Source organism: Danio aesculapii, chromosome 17 (genome assembly GCF_903798145.1).
Source record: "Danio aesculapii chromosome 17, fDanAes4.1, whole genome shotgun sequence".
NCBI classification, from domain to species: domain Eukaryota; kingdom Metazoa; phylum Chordata; class Actinopteri; order Cypriniformes; family Danionidae; genus Danio; species Danio aesculapii.
Genome location: NC_079451.1, coordinates 23,601,869 through 23,621,801, shown reverse-complemented (window position 1 = coordinate 23,621,801; position 19,933 = coordinate 23,601,869). Strand labels below are relative to the sequence as shown.

The window sequence follows — 19,933 nt, the reverse complement described above, 5'->3', positions numbered from 1 at the left end:
GTTAAGTTCATTACATTTCACCCAACCACTCTGAATTTACTTATGGTGAAACTAATCTAATAAAATCAAGTTGAAACTCCTTTAGAAGTGCCAAAAAGGAATCTTTAGCCAGTCAATTAGTCAAATGGATGAAAACAATAATGATGAATTAATGGTTCCAGTGAAGATCTTACATAGCGTCGCGTCTACATAACATTTAAAGCATATCTGCCAAAATAGCTGAGTGCCTTTTCATTAAGGTCCAACATTTGACTCATGCTTTACACAGAATGTCTTGTAAAATAGGAAGGAAACAAACCACACTGCTCTACTGACTCTGGCACAGTGCAAACCGTCACTTGCTTATTTATCATCCTCAAAACTGATTACAAGACAAAGGTCTGTGCGTCACTGGTGTCTGTTCTCCTACTGGCATGGATTTCGTAGCCTAATATAGTTAGACATCACCGTATATGCGCCGCTGTTGTCATTGTCATCTGTGTTGTTGACGATCCCCACATCTTTAGCCCTCAGTCCTCGCTGCAATTTGTGCTTGTTTTGAAGTGAAGTGTCACATAAACCGCCCTGATTTCACATCAAGTTGATATTTTATGTTGCTGATGAAATGTAGGATGCATCTCGTACATCACACTATTTGCTTGTGTTAGCCCAAATGTTCACATATGATACCCATTTTTTAAGCGCATGTGCTTGTGAATATTATGAAGTTTTGAGTGTCATCTACTTTTTTAAAACAAATTTACTTTACTGGCCACTTTATTAGGTACACCTTACTAGTTGACCCCTTTTTGCCCTCAGAACTGCTTTAATCCATGTGATTGTCTGATTAGAAACTCGCGTTAACGAGCAGTTGGACAGGTGTCAAACTATATAAAGTGGCCGGTGAGTTCAATTCAATTCAACTCACCTTTATTTGTATAGCGCTTTTACAATGTAGATTGTGTCCAAGCAGCTTCACATAAAAGGTCATAGTAAATTGGAACAGTGTAGTTCAGTTTGTAGGGTTTAAGTTCAGTTCAGTTGAGCTCAGTTCAGTGTGGTTTAAAAATAACTACTGAGAGTCCAAATATTGAAGAGCAAATCCAACGATGCGCAGCTCTACAGATCCCAAACCATGCAAGCCAGTGGCGACAGCGGAGAGGGAAAGAAAACTTCACTAATTGGCGAAAGTGAAGAAAAAAAACCTTGAGAGAAACCAGGCTCAGTTGGGCACGACCATTTTAATTTCTCCGCTGGCCAAACGTCTTGTGCAGAGCTGCAGTCTCAGCGGCGGAGACTTGCAATCAAATGATCCTCTTAATAACTGATCATTGTAACAATTATTAAAACAAATAATTGAAATAATTATTTTCCCAGAGATGGGTTGCAACTGGAAGGGCATCTGCTGCGTAAAACATGTGCTGGATAAGTTGGCAGTTCATTCTGCTGTGGCGGCCCCGGATTAATAAAGGGACTAAGCCGAAAAGAAAATGAATGAATTAATGAATTATTCAGCTTTTGCAATAAGTTACAACGACTAAACAGTAAGGTAACCACTTTTGAAAATGTCAAACAGTTGTACAACTATTACAAATGTGTTTCTATTATACAATTAGAAATGTTATACAGTTTTAAATGTGCGTGCTAGCTGATTTCTAATTGTGTGAGACTGGTATAGCGAAAAAATGGGAAGAAAAACAAAGCACAAAACAATTTAACTGCTTGTGCTTCAAACCAGTGTCTAATCAGGCCTACACATTGGGTTATACAAGAATTTATTGTTGATCATGTTGAACAATCATTCTAGCCCTATTGCAAACCACTAATTAATAGTTCATTCATTCATTCTCCTTCGGCTGAATTTCTTTATTCATCAGGGGTCGCCACAGCATGAACCGCCAATTCATCCAGCATATGTTTTACACAGCGGATGCTCTTCCAGCTGCAACCCAGTGATGGGAAACATCCATACACTCTCATTCACACACATGGACTACAGCTAATTTAGTTTATTCAATTTACCTATACCCGCATGTCTTTGGACTGTGGGGGAAACTGGAGCACTCGGAGGAAACCAACATGAACATGGGGAGAACATGCAAACTCCACACAGAAATGTCAACTGACCCAGCCGAGGCTTGAACCAGCGACCTTCTTGCTGTGAGGCGAATGTGCTACCCACCCTGCCACTGCGCCCTCCCCTCCCTCCCAAACAAATTTAATTTATGTAATGAATTACTCCCCCACATATCATTTCATACCCCTGAGACCTTTGTTCATCTTCAGAATACAAATGAAGATATTTTAGATGAAATCAGAGAGCTCCCTCATCCTCCATAGATAGCAAGAGTCAGTTTGGCTGTGCATTCGCTTGCTTTATGTGTATCACTCTCAGTCCTCTGCTGATTTATTACCTTGGATTTGCCTGTGCTTTGATTCACAAAGGGTTTTATGGTATACAACCTGCCCTATACTGACATTGAGGAGAAAAAAACTGTTCAGTCAAATTACTTATGTCTTGTGCAGAAATGTATTCTTGTAGCTTGATAATTTTCAGATTGGTCCACAGAAGGTGAGTGGTCTGTTTTAAGGATGTTTTTTGGTATTTTTCTGGACTTTGAATTAGGGTTGGGCGATGTCGACCAATTTGGCATAGTACAGTGTCTAATGTGAAACATCGCAATGGATGATGGCATCGTCATCATATGAATTAATTATTTATAAATAATTATTTAATTCATAACGAATTAATTATTTGTAGCCTACCGTTTCAACTACCTGACCCGCATGGTCTTTGTTTTACCCATAACCAAATCATAAATAAATAAGGATAAGTTACACACAAATTACCACCTGTCAATCGATTTTTCTGTGAGACTCTGGCATGAATAGGCAAAGGGAACTGTACCGTTATAATGGCGTCGACAAACTTGGTAAAAAAGGGTGCACAACCAACAGCAACAAGCCAACAGCATTGGGGTACAAGCGTGAAAGCCAATGATTGAAGCAGTGTACTGACGCTGTGACACGTTACCTGATAGATTCAAAAAATCGATGAGTCGGTTGACCGCCTGGAGCGCACGTCTGAGTGTGTGTGTTTGTGTGGTCACGTCATGTGCGTTTTCAGAGGTATAGTGTGGAAGGAGGGCTTTTCAGAAATGCTAGGTAAAACACCAGTGTGGACGTGGATCGTTTCCGTTCTAAAATTCAATTTTAAAACTAAGATGTATTAGTGTAAACGGGACCCAAGCGTGTATTTCTTCGCATGCGGGTTACTGCTGCGAAGGGGGAGGGGCAGAGGATCGCGATGCTGGGTCAGCATCGTGATGTCTATCGGCCATCTGCGATAAACGATGACATCGTCTATCGACCCGACCTTACTTTGGATGAGCTTGGAACCTTGCTGTCAACAAAGGATGAGGGAGCTCTCAAATTTAATCTAAAATAACTTCATTTGTGTTCTGACTACAAACAAATGTCTGTTGTTGGTTTAGAACGACATGAGGGTCAGTAATTAATAACAAATTTAGATTTTTTGGGTTGGACTATCCCTTGAACATTCCCTTTATGCATATGCTAGGTTAACAGATTGCAAGTCATCCAGCACATCCATGTGCACATTCACCAAGACATAAAAACACAGATCTACATGCTAAAGCGTAATTGTAATAGCTGTAATCCAGTATGTATTTTCTATGCAATATAAAGCATGTCTCCCAATATGACAACAGGTTGATATCATTAGCTTGAGTAATTAAAGGGCTAAGGTTCTTTAGGATGTCAAAGCGGCACTGGGAGGAAGGAACAGCGCTTTAGCGTTAAGAGCAGGGCATTGAGCCTGGTGCGGCGTAGGCGAGAGGGGGTTGACAGTTAGAACAGATGATTCACTCCTTACAAGCTTTCAAAGCACTCACTTGCTCTTTCTCTCTGCCCATCCATCTTTCTCCTTCCTATTTTTTCCCCCCAACATACCTGCCTTTTTTCGACACACACAAGTGCTCGCTCCACCCTGACAACCAGCTTCAGCAACCAGTTGTTTAAAGGGAAGACAACATCCAAATTGATGTTCTTCTCGCCGCACTAGCCTGTCATCTATAAAACACATACAGAGAGATGGCAGAAAATGACAGTCATGAAAGACCATCAAGCAAGGGGGTCTGGGCTTCTCTCTAAGAGGCAATAACATAGAGTTATTGTCAGAGGATTCCACCGATCAGAGCCAGACATCTCCCAAGGGGTTAATGACAAGGATCGGTGTGTCTTTGGCTTTGATGGCTCAGACATGCAGCAGATATATGTGCATCCATTTGTGCCAAACAAATGAATAGTGCTCAATCAGGAAAGAGCCTTGGGTGTCCGCTGCCATGCCAACCCACACTGTTACAGTGAGGCTGCTGTCATGGTGACCTCAACAGCACACTTGCCTCTGCGTATCTTCATTGTGTAGCACTCATTACAGTTAGACAAGAGCGGAAGGAATCGGCACAGTTAAAGCGGGAAAAGGGGGAAAGGAAAACGTGAAAACAGATAGCCTGTTTCGTAAGTGGTGTTCAATTGAAGCTAATAATATGGTGGAGGGTTGGCCTATGTCTACTGGTATCAGACAATGTCCACAATGAACATTGTGATGGGCCAGGAGTGGGTGAAATGACCAAAATGCTTGACAAATCACTCTTCATAGATATATAGACTAAATATCGCGTATGGACACCGAGCATGCGTCAATACTAGCGCCGCCATATTTGTACAGTGCTCCCAGGACAAAAGTCATTCAACCGCACTAGCCAAAACTAAAGCCAATCTGAAGATGCTGGACTTTAGCGCTGTGTATGGGTATAGTAACGAGCAAACAAAGAAAACAAAGCAGAAAGGCAGAACATTTCATAGGATTTAGTTTTTTACGTTTTTGTATGTTACGAACTAACAAGTAACGTTATTGATGATAATACAGTCACTTACTGCATTGACCATAAGTAGCACCAACTTGCACTAAATTCTAGGTTTATGCTAGTTTTGTTGAATAAAATTAGCCAACAATGTAAATGAAATATGACACAAAATGCTGTGGTGCCACAAACGTGTATTACTGTTGGCTAAGTGAAGTAACTTATAAGGGTGCCTGATAACATAACAGTGCCTGTGTCCATACTAAATTATTGAATATTACAAATGTTATACACCATTTAGATCAGAAAGGTGGATATGCACAATGAGACGCAGGCTATCGATGGTTCACACAAGTCGTTCATAACAGAGATTCATTCACAAGCGAATCGCTCACTCATTTAGAATTAGAAGTGAAAGCAGGACACGGATTAGATCCAGTTTAACAGGGAGGGAGGATAATACATTTCCATGCACACAAACACACGTTCTTTGTCAGCAATGCCCATGCGGTCACTTATCCATCGATATAGATAAGTGATGTCAAATTATAATTTTTTGCCATTTAAAGAAATATTTTCATACTGACCACTGGGAAAACTCCAGAAAGCTCCGGATGGCAAGTCCTCCACTGCACCTTGGACCACATTCATTTCAAAGGAGTGCTACTCTGTACTAAAATGGCGGCTCTATTGACGCATTCCTTCCAATAGACAACAGCAGCCTAAATGACATCTAATGTAAATATCTATGATCACTCTTAATAAGCCCCCAAAATCTTGATCGGAGCCCCCTTACTATTACAATGAGACTTGTGTGTATCACAATGCTGCTGTCACAATATTTCTCTTACAAAAAATGAATTATTCAGTACAACAATTTGTTGCTCTTGAGTGACAATGTCTGAGTTACTTTTCAGGAAAGTTCCTGTAATTTTAATCAATTAAACATAATTTACAAATGTACCCAAATCAGAATAAAAAAAGAAGTAGTTACAAGGCTTTTGACTGGAGATATACATTTTATCCATCAAAATATATTTATCTGAGGCAGTAAGTGCAATCAAAGACTATAGAACACACAAGACATGTCACTCGTATAGTTTTGAATGGGGAAAATGGTCAATATGGTGAATGAAGCCCCGCCTTCTAGTACATCAAAGTCCCTTTAAGGCAAGTCGTTTCACTTGGTGGTCATCTTTGAAATACCTCTCAGGCAGTATGTTTGGACATTCTGTCTGAATAGGGAAACATCAAATTCCCCAATACTGCCAAGCTTACGATTACATTATATATTTGGAATCACCAATAAAACAACTGAGTCTTTAGTTTCATTTATATACGTTTGAATCAAACAAAATCGTAATTTTTTCAGGTTGCCCGAACTAATGCGCATGCGCATTCGAAAGGAACAAGATCTCGACACCAACCTCATTTATGGCCATCCTATACATGATTATCCTCTGCGTAATGATCACCTGATCGCACTGGTCTTGTGAAGTAATCCACAACTTGGTCTTGATGGCGAGTCTCCTCCAGAAATGACAGCGACCATTTGTTTACAAGTTTGTGGGCCTTAGAGTAATTGCTGTCATGTGACGTGTGTTTGACAGGACGGACTGTACCTTGCATTAATTTTATGCAGATTACAAAATCAAAAAAAAATTTTTTCAAGTGCACTTGGTTCATTTAAAAGTACAGATTTCAAGCTTTATTTGGATATATGTATTATGTCTGGTAAGCTAGTATTCTGGTGTTTGTTGACCACCAAACTGTCGAAAAAGCGCACGTCTTGTTCAAGTGATGCCACCGGTGAAACATCAGTCTATAGCGATTGATGATTAGCTCCCGTACTAGTAGGCAGGGCTTCCTTCGCCATATTGACCGTTACACTTTTCCCCATTCAAAACTATACTAGTAACATGTCCTGGGTATTCTATAGTCTTCGAGTACATGAGCCAATCATTGATTACCATAGACTGACGATTCTCCAGGGGGAGGGGCTCAAACCTGACGGGAGTTTCTGCAGATTTAATGTGATTCAGATGTTTAGAAATGAAACTAAAGAGTCATTTGTTTTTTACTTGAGCAGGTGATTCCGAATATGAATTTTAATTGTAAGCTTGGCAAGCAATTTTGAAAAATGTAATGTTTTCCCATTCAAACAAAATGCCCAAACGCACTGCCCAAGAGGCGTTTTAAAGATGGCCGCCAAGTAAAATGACTTGCCTGAAAGGGACTTTGATCCAACATATCATCAGGTTACTAATGGCTCGTTTCCACTGACCGGTACGGTACGGTTTGGTTCGGGTCACCTTTATCAGGCTTGCGTTTCCACTAACAAGGGTACCCATTTGGTGGGCGTGGTGTATGACAGACAGTTTCAGTCGACGTCATTCTCGCTCGAGGAAATGTCTACAATAAAGCTGTACGGGTCACTTACATATCATATGAGAAGCACTTCTCACAAAACAGATGCTTTATACACATAAATGCTTGTGTAGAAATGTTTATTAGTAATTTTTCAATGAACATGAGTTGATTATAACTGCAGATCAATGATAGTGTGAAACAGCCTACTGTAACGTCTGTAATTATATTAAATAACTAAATAAATGAACATATATAGACGCATACAGCCCCTTACAGTCTCCGAAATGTTACCAACTACAGAAGAAATACACACAGCAGACATTTCGCCCGTATTTAGGTTCAAAACAATACAAATTATAGCCTAGTCAGTGAAAACCTCTTATCTGTGTCTGTAATCTTCCGCAGCACACGTAGCCTCTGTTAGACAGTAATTCCGTCAATCTGAGTTCATAATAGTCCAAAATGTGAAGATAATAAGTTAGTTAATCATGGCATTTTGTTCATGTTTGCTGAAAAATAATGTGCTCCTTTTTTCCGGCTTCTCCTTTGTTTCTTCACGCTTCACCCTCGCGTGTCTGACAGGATCGGGTTTTAAAAGCACATCAATAATCAAGCGCAGGTAATTATCAGCTCAAGAAGTTTGTTATTTGAGATATAATGTTAGACGCGAAACCGCTCGCGCCTCAGACAGCCTCGTAAAAAACTACGGGGCACAGGGTAAATCTGCTCTTCTTCTTGGCTTTGTGGCTGTTTATCAAGACGACGACAAGGTTTGTTTGAGCCCAGGTCGACCATGGCTCGTTATTATATGTATAAATCATTCCGCTGTAATGTCTCAGCTCGTCGGCTGTGTATTTCAAACATGGCGGGTTTTTTGTTTTCATTCTGGCTTGTTGCGTAAGCGAATGACGTATCTCTGTAAACCAATAGCGTTCAGCTGCGCGTCTAGCTCCGCCTTTTGTTACCCTTTCTAGTGTTTAGTACCCTTTCGAAAGGGTGCCGAAAAAGTGGTACGGTACGGTTCGGTTCGGTACGCTTTTTGACAGTGGAAACGGCTATAAAAGCGTACCAAACCAAACCGAACCGTACCGTACCACTCAGTGGAAACGGGCCATAAAAGCTATAGTATACTGGCTAGACAGCAAATGCAAGACAAAGACACTCTACTCCACTCCTCAAATACATACAACATTAAACTAAAACAATTGTTTATTCACCTTTGGCAATTCAAATCAAGCAAAAATCCTCCACACTGCACTTCAGAGGACAGAGGAACATAATTATGTGGTTTGATGGCCAATATCTTATTGCTTGCAATATACAGATAAACATTCTTCCTATCAAAATAAGAACTGACAGTTTGAGGATCTAATAGAGAATACAAATTTGTCCTTATTAATTAAATATTTATAAAACCCACAGACACCAGGGCTAACAACAGTGCATAATGAAAATAATAATAAATGTATAACTTATTTAAAGTAAAAATCGAGAAATGTGGAGTTACTCGCATCTGAGCATGTTTGTGTATGTGTCCGTGATTCACAGCAAGCATGGCATTGAATCTAATTTTCATGCATCGGTCTGGAATGCGTGTATGCGGTGGTATGCTTTTAAAAGGCGAGATGATTTGCTAACAGTGTGTTTTGGTGCAGTGTACATCTAGTGTGGGCGTTCGGAGGTGAGCTCTAAACAATGATAGAGTCATCTCTATTTTCTCCAAACCAGAGAAGCGAGCTTGAAACATTCGCTCCAATCAAATGCTCTTTAAAGCTTCTGCCTGTAAAAAGGCACATTTGGAGTTGTGAATAAATGGGACATGGGTAGTCGACTTGATTGGGAACAAGGCGAATGATTAGTGTTCAATCTGTTAACCTGTAGCCTTATAATCATCATATGTTTTCACGGTCTGTTAGTATCCTGATATCTTGGATGGATACGTTTTATAATGCCGCAGTTGCTTTCTCAATGTTAGTCACTGCTGTTCCTTGTCTCTATTTAGACGTTGGATTTTTTCCATCGTTTGTTCACTTCCTTTTCAGCTATGTGCCATGCTTTGCTGTAGATGCCTCTTCAGAAATCTCATTTGAAGCAGCTTCCTGGATCTTTGTGCATTTAAATGCACACAGGAATATCAGGCACATATATGCTCTCAGCTGCATGCTTGCACAACCAGAAAAGGTTTTATGAAGTGTGAAGGGAATTCAAGGTTAAGGTTGAGCAAAACTGAGCATTTGAAAGCTGACTGACTTGAAATTCATGACTTTGAATGTGAATTGGCCACAATACACAACAGGCTAAATTGGAAAGACTAATTCAACAAAATGCAAATATCTTTTATATATTATAAAATATGTAACAGGAATAACTGACATTAGATTGCTAAATTATTATTAGAAAAAATTGGCCGATACCAATAACTCTTTATATTTGAAAGCTATATATTTTTAATGATTACAGATATACACTCACCGGCCACTTTATTAGGAACAACTGTCTAACTACTCGTTATCGCATATTCTAATTAGTCAATCACATGGCAGAAACTCAATGCATTTAAGCATGTAGACATGGTCAAGACAATCTGCTGCAGTTCAAACCGAGCATCAGAATGGGAAAGAAAGGTGATTTAAGTGACTTTGAATGTGGCATGGTTGTTGGTGCCGGACGGGCTGGTCTGAGTATTTCAGAAACTGCTGATCTACTGGGATTTTCACGCACAACGATCTCTAGGGTTTAGAGAGAATGGTCTGAAAAAGAAAAAAATATCCAGTGAGCGGCAGTTCTGTGGGCGCAAATGCCTTGTTGATGCCAGAGGTATGCAGAAGAGCATCTCTGAATGCACAACATGTCAAACCTTGAGGCAGATGGGCTACAGCAGCAGAAGACCACACCGGGTGCCACTCCTGTCAGCTAAGAACAGGAAACTGAGGCTACAACTCCCACAGGTTCACCAAAATTGGACAATAGAAGATTGGAAAAACATTGCCTGGTCTGATGAGTCTTGATTTTTGCTGCGACATTCAGATGTTAGGGTCAGAATTTGGCATCAACAACATGAAAGCATGGATCTATCCTGCCTTGTATCAACGGCTAAGGCTGGTGGTGGTGGTGTAATGGTGTGAGAGAATATTTTCTTGGCACACTTTGAGCCCATTAGTACCAATTGAGCATCGTTTCAACACCACAGCCTACCTGAGTATTGTTGCTGACCATGTCCATCCCTATATGACCAAAGTGTACTCATCTTCTGATGGCTACTTCCAGCAGGATAACGAGGCATGTCATAAATCGTGAATCATCTCAGACTAGTTTCTCGAACATGACAATGAGTTCACTGTACTCAAATGGCCTCAACAGTCACCAGATCTCAATCCAATAGAGCACCTTCGGGATTTGGTGAAATGGGAGATTCACGTCATGGATGTGCAGATGACAAATCTGCAGCAACTGTGTGATGCTATCATGTCAATATGGACCAAAATCTCTGAGGAACATTTACAGTACCTTGTTGAATCTATGTCATTAAGGATTAAGGCAGTTCTGAATTGCAAAAGGGGGTCCAACCCGGTACTAGTAAGGTGTACCTATCAATAAATACACAAATTGATTTCAATTTTTCTGAACCTGATTACAAAACACACAGAAATACAGCGCTGATTTTATTTTAAAGTCAGCTTGGTTCTGAAGTTGCTCAGACATTTATTTCAGTATGTTGAAGTACTTCCAACTGAAACTGAATATTGAGGATGGGGCGGGGCTTACTTTTTGTGCATCATTCCCTCGTAGCAAACTAAATGTAAAAGGGGCGTGGTTAAGAATATTGTGTCTAAAGCCATCAAACTGACAACCTCCAAACGCAGAAGCAAATGGTCAGACATTTATTGAAGATTACCAAATCAAACCTATTTTTGAGTGTAATAACTTGCATGGATTAATTGTTCACCTAAAGAATATGAATGTGCACTAGCAAAATAAACATTGATTGTAAATTTTGAGGACTTTAAATCCTTAACTGCAGTAAACAAGGCAACTCCCAGATCATTATTTCCTCCAAATGATGTATAAATTCCAATACTTCATCTTTTTTCCACAGATGAATAAGTGTCACACTGCTGACATGTTGTCTTCCTCTAGTACAAACTCTGCTAAAGTGTGCATCTGCTGTATGCGACGTGTCATGTCATGTGGAAGACACCAATCAACTCGTCATGGCCAGCAACACACATCTGAAGTGTGGAAATAATCTATGACTTATCAGCCAATAGTTCATTTAAATTTTAGCCAATACTGATGTCCATAACAATCCTGCAGCCCATATATCAAACACACATCATTAATTATTTGAAAATAATGCACTATTGAGTGGTTATTCCTTCAATTTGCTTTCTTTTCTAATAATTCAATGGCCTGTCATCCTGTCACTAATACTACGAAATGTAAAGACATTGTTTGTGTTTTTATTTCCAGACATTTGTCAGGTTCTGTACATAAAAAGCGCTTTTGTGCAAGACAGTTTCTTACTCATCTAATCTCAAGCTTCTGTTGCTTATTTTGAAGTACTTTAAAGGCCAATTCACACCACAACGACAGATGGCAACAAACACAGACAATCAACAGATTACAGCATGTCACTTTTTAGACATGGTACAACCAATTCAGCATGTTCAATCAGAGAAAACAAGCTCCACAGACACCGACATGGGTAACACACTGACAAAAGCAGACAAAGTATCTGTTGCCATCTGTCTGTCTGTGAATTAAGTTTAGCTGTGTGTTTCCCTGCAAATAATTACATATTTATGTATTAAGCTTGCATTTTTAAATACCAATAAATAGAAATATGAAGAAGTTCAAATGCATGTTGCTCATGATTACTCTTGAGGTCTATTTAAGCACTTCAGTTCATTGAGCTTCAATGTTTTACCATATTTGCTCTGTTTTTCTGTTAAATGAATCTCTCAAAAGTTGTTTATTGCTATTAAGTTAATGTTTGTTCTTCTCTTAAATAGAGTAATCATTTACAGTGCTCAGCATATATAAGTACACCCCTCACAAATCTATCTTTTAAATTCATGTTTTTAATAGGAAGCTATACAATATTATATTTGTGCATATACAGTGCATCCGAAAACTGCACACTGCCAAAATATCAATGGAGTGGCTTCACAACAACTCGGTGAATGTCCATGAGTGGCTCAGCCAGAGCCCAGACCTAAATTCTATTGATCATCTCTGGAGAGATCTGAAAATGGCTGTACACCATCACATCCCTTCCAGCCTGATAGAGCTTGAGAGGTACTGCAAAGAGGAATGGGCAAAAATTCCCAAAGACAGGTGTGCCAAGCTTGTGGCATCATATTCAAAAAGACTTGAGGCTGTAATTGCTGCCAAAGGTGCATCAACAAAGTATTGAGCAAAGGCTGTGGATACTGATGTACAGTTAAAGTCAGAATTATAAGCCCCCTTTTTGTTTATTTTTTACATTTTTTAAGTATTTCCCAAATGATGTTTAACAGAGCAAGGAAATTTTCACAGTATGTCTGATAATATTTTTTCTTCTGGAGAAAGTCTTATTTGTTTTATTTCGGCTAGAATAAAAGCAGTTTTTAATTTTTTTAAAAACATTTTAGGGACAAAATCATTAGCCCCTTTAATCTATATATAAATTTTCGATAGTCTACAGAACAAACCATCATTATACAATAACTTGCCTAATTACCCTAACCTGCCTAGTTAACCTAATTAACCTAGTTAAGCATTTAAATGTCACTTTAAGCTGTATAGAAGTGTCTTGAAAAATATCTAGTTTAATATTATTTACTGTCATCATGGCAAAGATAAAATAAATCAGTTATTAGAAATGAGTTATTAAAACTATTAAGTTTAGAAATGTGTTGAAAAAATTCTTCTCTCCGTTAAACAGTAATTGGGGACTGTAACAGGGGCTATTAAATCGGGGCAGAGGGGGGGAGTGGTTAAATTCTGACTTTAACTGTACATGTGATTTTTCTGGTTTTTTATTTTTAATAAATTTGCAACTATTTCAAAAAAATCTTTTTTCACATTGTCATTATGATTATAAATAATAAATAAATGAATAAATGAATACTTTCCAGATGCACTGTACTAGATTAGTATTAGTATTAGATTAGTCAGTACAGAAGCCAAATCTGGAGCTAATCTAACAAAATAACTTACCACAATTGTCCAAAAACTAGTACAGCCAAATTTATATGTTATAGAAACATATTAAATACAAATTTAAAAAACAGGAAAAATCAAGAGAAGCAAAAAAGTAAAAAAATTTGTTGAAATTTTGTAGGTTGTAATTTAGCAATATTTTGCTTGAATTTCTTTGTATTTTCTTTCTATTTGTAAATATGTTTGGTGACGAAAATATTCTTTCAATAAATACGTTTGTTTAATAAATCTGTTTTGTTTAAATGCACCAAAATACATCGCCTATATTCACTGAGAAATGGATACAAATATTCATTTTCAAAATGGGGTGTTCTCAATTATGCTGAGCACTGTATCATTACAATTATTTATATTATAAATACACATTAGTAAATGTAACTACTGTAGACGGTGTGCTAATAACACAATTCTGAATATGAAACTAAACTAAAATAAAAATAAATTAAAACACCAAAGAAAATAACTAATATTTCTGCACCTATAAATCTTTGTAAAAGTTTGTTGCAACCGACAGAGTGTTTTTTATTTGTGATCTCTTTGTTTGTGGTGTAATAAAGCCTAAATAGCTTAGTTGTGAGTACCCTTTGTGAATTGTGTAGGTTTGAATTGCCATTACATGCAGGCCTTCTCTGCAGTGTTGCTGCAACTCAGCCCAGCAGGGATCAATAGGGAATGAGGCTAGTGAGCCATTTCCCCAGCGGTCTACACGGGTCAGTCAATATGTTGCTCTCTTCTTTTGACATTGAATTGATTGCGAGGCTGCTGTTCGTAAAAACTGTTTAGGAGCAGTCAAAAAAGAGAGGGAGGAAAAAAGAAAAACCGAAAAGCATTTAATGCTGGTTTTTAGCCAGCAAGGTTTGTCCCATGTGCAATGAAAACGCTCTTTTTAAAGTGCTTTCTAATAGCTGAATGAAAAGCTTCAGGTATGAGGAATGTTGTCTGTAATTTGAATATGTGGGCAGGGCTTTTAGATGCATTATATGTCTGGCATCGGCAGACAAGAGATTCATGTAAGCTAAGCATCATCAAGCACACACCACCCACTCACTCAATACTGTCTCATAACATCATTTTTATTCCGTCACAGTTCCCAGAATGCGGCTTCTATGGGATGTATGACAAGATCCTTCTTTTCCGTCACGATCCAAACTCTGAGAACATCCTGCAGTTGGTGAGGTCTGCGGCTGAAATTATGGAGGGGGACCTGGTTGAAGTCGTCCTGTCAGGTAAGTCTCATAATCCATATTCCACATCCGCAGTATCCTCACACAGGGTTTTATAGATCAGCAAAACAAGACACAGTGACTTTGTTGTGACGCCCGACAAAGTTTTTCGCAATCTGCCACACATCCGAGTGTGATTCCTGTGCCATTTATGACCGTTTTTTTCCCTTCTTGTCTCTTAGTCCTTTCATTTCCCACTCCGGAATAGTTGATGCGCATCCAAGTTTTGATGCCGCACCCGGTGTGAAAACCGGAGTTGCTTTGCTGAGGAAGCGATGGAGGTATCGCATTTGACACTGCTAAAGTGTTTCTCCAAACACTTGGCAGGCCTTCCCCTCCCTTCCTCTGTCTCCGTGTGCAATGTCAGGTAATTGAGTGAAGTCTGTTCTGACGAGATAAAGCGAGGACTGACACCTCCTCTACCCCCCAGCCTCTCTGCCGGCTCTGGTGTGTCTCTCTGTACATGTGCACGTCTGTGACAAGACGAATCAGGTGATTAACACACCCAGATGCACACATTCTCATAGACGAGCCTTTGGGAGCCCGGAGTAACACTTCTCGACGAAACACTTGACAGCTGCTTTCACTGTAAAGTAACACAGAGGAGTTTTACAACTGTCACAAAAGTCAGGTCAACGGTTATTAATTATGACACCCCCCTGAGGGACCTGTGCGATTGTCACGTCACTGTACTGATGCAAATTGGTCCAGCTTTGAGTATTCATTCACTAATTCGGTAAACGCAATATTTTACAGCACTTAAATGAATTCTTCGATAGCATCGGAAGAAAACTTGATGTTGCTAACCATATGGTTTTCTAAACACAAGTTGTGGGCTTTGTAATTGGCCTGAATCTGAGAAAAAAGGCACAACGAGCGGGCCAATAAATGTTGATCTCTCGGATTATCACTTTGACAATATCTCCTACAGTAATTAAAAAGAGCAGCACTTCACGAAAATATGACCTACGCTTTCTGTTGGGTCTCTCTCTCTACCCAGTCTGTTGCGGTCCTTAAAGTCTGCTTCAAGTCTATTTTCTGCTGGATAAATTTAGAGTAACTATGGGTTGGCTCCAGTGAAGCGCACTGACAGGATGTTTGGCTGTGCCTGGATCAACATAATTGAGCAAGTGCATGAAAATACAAGCGCCATGCAGAACATGCAGGATTATGAACCATGCGTATTGATTAAGACGTATGCATCAACTTAAACGTGCCAAAGTGAAATGGATTCTCCCGTAGTCTTGACTGCCAAAGGGGATTAGAAATTGTACTGCTGTATATTTATTTTTTTCTGGAATGAGACAAATGATTATTATTATTATTATTAGCGGCACAGTGGCTCAGTGGTTAGCACTGTTGCTTCACAGCAAGACGGTCGCTGATTCAAGTCCCGACTGGGCCAGTTGTCATTTGTGTGTGGAGTTTGCATGTTCTCCCAGTGTTCATGTGTTTTCTCTCTGGGTGCTCCAGTTTCCCCCATAGCCCAAATACATGCACATGCACTATAGGTGAATTGAATATTCTAAATTAACTGTAGTGTGTGTGTGTGTGTGTGTGTGCGTGTGTGTGCGTGTGTGTGCGTGTGTGTGTGTGTGTGTGTGTGTGTGAGTGTGTGAATGCAAGACTGGGTGTTTCTTAGTACTGGGTTGCACCTGGAATGGCATCCGCTGTATAAAACATATGCTGGAATAGTTGGTGGTTCATTCCGCTGTGGTGACTCCTGAGAAATAAGGGACTAAGCGGAAGGAAAATGAATATTATTATTATTATTATTATTATTAAATCAGTGAATAACACTATAATATGATTGAACTGTCAAGTATTTTTAAATAAGAATTTGTTCATTCATTTTCTTTTCAGCTTAGTCCATTTATTAATCTGGGGTCGCCACAGCAGAATGAACCACCCACTTATCCAGCATGTTTTACGCAGCGAATGCCCTTCCAGCTGCAACCCATCACTGGGAAACACCCATACACACTCATTGACACACATACACTACGGCCAATTTAGCTTACCCACTTCACCTATACCGCATGTCTTCGGACTGTGGGGGAAGCCGGAGCACCCGGAGGAAACCCACGCGAATATGGGGAGAGCATGCAAACTCCACACAGAAATGCCAACTGACCCAGGCTCCAACCAGCGACCTTCATGCTTTGAGGCAAACGTGCTACTCACTGCGCCACCGCGTCGCCCCAAATAAGAATTTAAATTATTAATAATAATAATACACATTATAATTGTCGCAAAATTAGAGCCCTTGCAAAAATAGTTTACTGCGAACCAAGACACTGAAACACTGAGTAAGTTTACATGGACACCAATAATCTGATTTTAATATGATTAAGACTATACTCTGATTAAGAGTCTATAATGTAAACAGCTATTTTTGATTAATTTAATCTGACTAAAGTCATAATCGAACTAAACAGAAATCGGATTAGGACATGTGGAGTTGGCCGATATTAGTGGCATTATTGAAGTGCAGTATATGTAAACACCGTAATCAAACGATTACCGTCATGTAGGTTTTTTGACGCATTTTGTGACAGGATAGTCTATACACACACGGCTGTTTGACACTATTCTCTGCACCTACCGAGTCAGTAAGGCTGCATTTACACTGCATGGTTTAAGTGACTCAATTCTGATTTTCTTCTTCCTTATGGCACAGATCGGATGACCCATGTATGTGTAAGGAGGAAACATGTAAGGAAAAAAAATACATGGATTCCAATTTACTCAAATCAGATTCAGGCCTTGTTCATATGTGGAAATTTATACGATATTAATCGGATCTGTGCCCTCGTGTCTGCAGTGTAAGCAGGTAGATCGAATTTTCACCTGTCAATGCGAGTCGTGTATCATCATAAAGCATAGCAAATGACGTCAAGTTTGATGGTTTCATTTCAGAACAGACTTCAGTAGAGTCCCAAACTTTAAAATCACACATGAGGACTAAAAAGCTTTTATCTTGTCATGTAGCACCAGTATTTAAGGATGCTAACAAGAGAGAGAGAGAGAGCAAGAGAGCGCAATATATTTCCCACGTAACCAATATTGACCATTTTAAGGGAAGCAAACAATAACAATGTTCCTTACCTATTTCCTGTTTTACATTTTTAATTTCTATAGCTTCAGAGAATCCAAAATACATACTGATAAATAATGTTATGATAGCTGTTTTAACATTAAGTTATGATTGAACTGCCTCTTGTTACGGTTATGAAATAGTTCGACAACAAGCAGGAAATGTTCATGGGCCAATGACATAACCACATTGAAATGGTCTATAAATTAATATAAAACGGTTGCATACGTGCATCACGTGCATAAATCTTGCCATGACATTAAAATGCCTACTTGTTTAACAAGGCCTAGATTAAAAGATGGCCAAATGAGAGCGTTTCTGACATAAACTATAGTGAAACAACTTGTCAAAAAGAATAAAAACTTAAACCCTGCAAACAGATTAAATCCAGGAATGGAGAAAAGAGCACTCTTTTATGATCAGCTTCAGTCAGCGCCCGCTCTTTTTTTCCTGCGCATTGTGCCTTTGCCGTGTGCTGTGTAAATGCAGACAATCGAATACGAGTCACTTTTAAAAGATGATGTAAGATGGTCATCAAAAAAAATCAGATACGGTCACAAAATCGGAATTGACCAGCAAGATCTGCAGTCTAAATGCAGGCTAAAGGACCACAGACACCTGCACCGCGAAACGCAGAGGTTTTATTTCCCAGTGTGTGGTATCAAATTCCATTAAAACTACACTATGTGCTATAAGATGAAAATAGGATCATGAAAGGATCATTCAAAAAGCAACTCATATAAACTCCTTAATCATGTAATTGTCATATTCAGATTAAGGCGAATAAATCCATTACTAATGTCTATGTAAACGTAGTCACTGTTAGTATGAGCTGCTCATGTCAGAAGACTCCAGTGCTATGCATCATATAACATACACACTGAAATACTTCCATGATGCATTCTCAGAATGAATGAAAACTGACGAGTAACACTGTCCCACACATTCACCAGCACTGCTCTTTACTCACACTGGCACTTAGTGTGTTCATTTTAGGCCCTGACTGTACCGTTGTTTTTCCTTTAGAGAGGAATGGCTGGCCGGAGTGCGTAGGGCACAAAACTTCCGATTTCCACCAGCAGCAACGGGAGAAAAAAAATACAACTGGAGAAACAAGTATTTGCATTAAGTCAACTCAGGATGCCTTTTCAGCATCATACTCATTTCCCTGAAGCATTTAATGACAGTTTACAGGTAGTTCAACTTGCAAACATATCTTGGCCTTTAAACAAAAGGCAAAACAATAATTTGAATGAATTGAGGTAATTTAGCTGCAGAATGGCTAATCAGAATGTATTCTACTTGAGCGTGCAAGGGGAAGCCATGTTGGAGAGGAGGCGACACGCGAGCCTTGAGGCAGGCAGTTCCCCCGCTGAGCTCGCCACTCAGACGCTATTGGTCCTGTCAACATGCAGCCAACAAGAGCCAATCAAAACACTCCAACCGCCCCAAAAGCTTCCCTTTCATACTACAATTTGCAAATATAAATAAAGCTGGGTTTGTTTGGAAGAGTTTGGATGGCAATTAAAATTTGTCATATCGCTTGGTGGATTCGGAAGGTTCTGTTAAGATTATGCTGCTTTTTGAGGGAGCGCTGCTTTTGGAGGTGCGTTGTGCATCCTTATGGAGATTTTGGTCTTTTCATTTCAGTTTCTGTGATCACTGTGATAGGCTGGTAATGCAAACAGCACGTATGTTGGTAGGAATAATGTGTATTATAAATGAAATTGTGATATTTTTGCCTCATTTACTTTTATAAATATATTATGCTAGGGTACTAAAAATAGTTCCTCTCAAGACCAATACAAGACAAAAATGTCCATATTGGCACAATATTTCATCCCAGCGGCATTTTAGCAAAAAGTCACACATCTTTTCCCAACAGGCGTCTATTTTTTTTTGTTAAAGCTTTTAAATAAATAAATAAATAAATCATTTAGATCATATATTTCCTGTTTTCTGCTTTTAAGGGACTCCAGGACAAATGAATTAAAATTCTGCAATGATAATAGTCTGGGGGTGTTACTGATATATTTTGTATGTATATATCTAGAAATGTTTATATGTGAGCTTTTGTGACACTGCACAAAAAATAACTTGATCAAGATGTATGTTTAACTCACACACTCGTCCAAGACAAATAATCCATAAAGAAGAAAATTTTGCGGGCTGCA

At 39.1% G+C, this 19,933-nt stretch overlaps 1 protein-coding gene across 1 annotated transcript in view; it reads left to right on the top strand.

Annotated features, from left to right (window-relative positions):
• prkd1 (protein kinase D1) overlaps positions 1–19,933 on the top strand; it is a 90,391-nt gene that overhangs the window by 27,156 nt on the left and 43,302 nt on the right. The window contains exon 2 of the mRNA XM_056477622.1: positions 14,527–14,665. Within this exon, the coding sequence (XP_056333597.1) occupies positions 14,527–14,665 (139 nt within the window). The remainder of the gene's footprint in view (positions 1–14,526; positions 14,666–19,933) is intronic.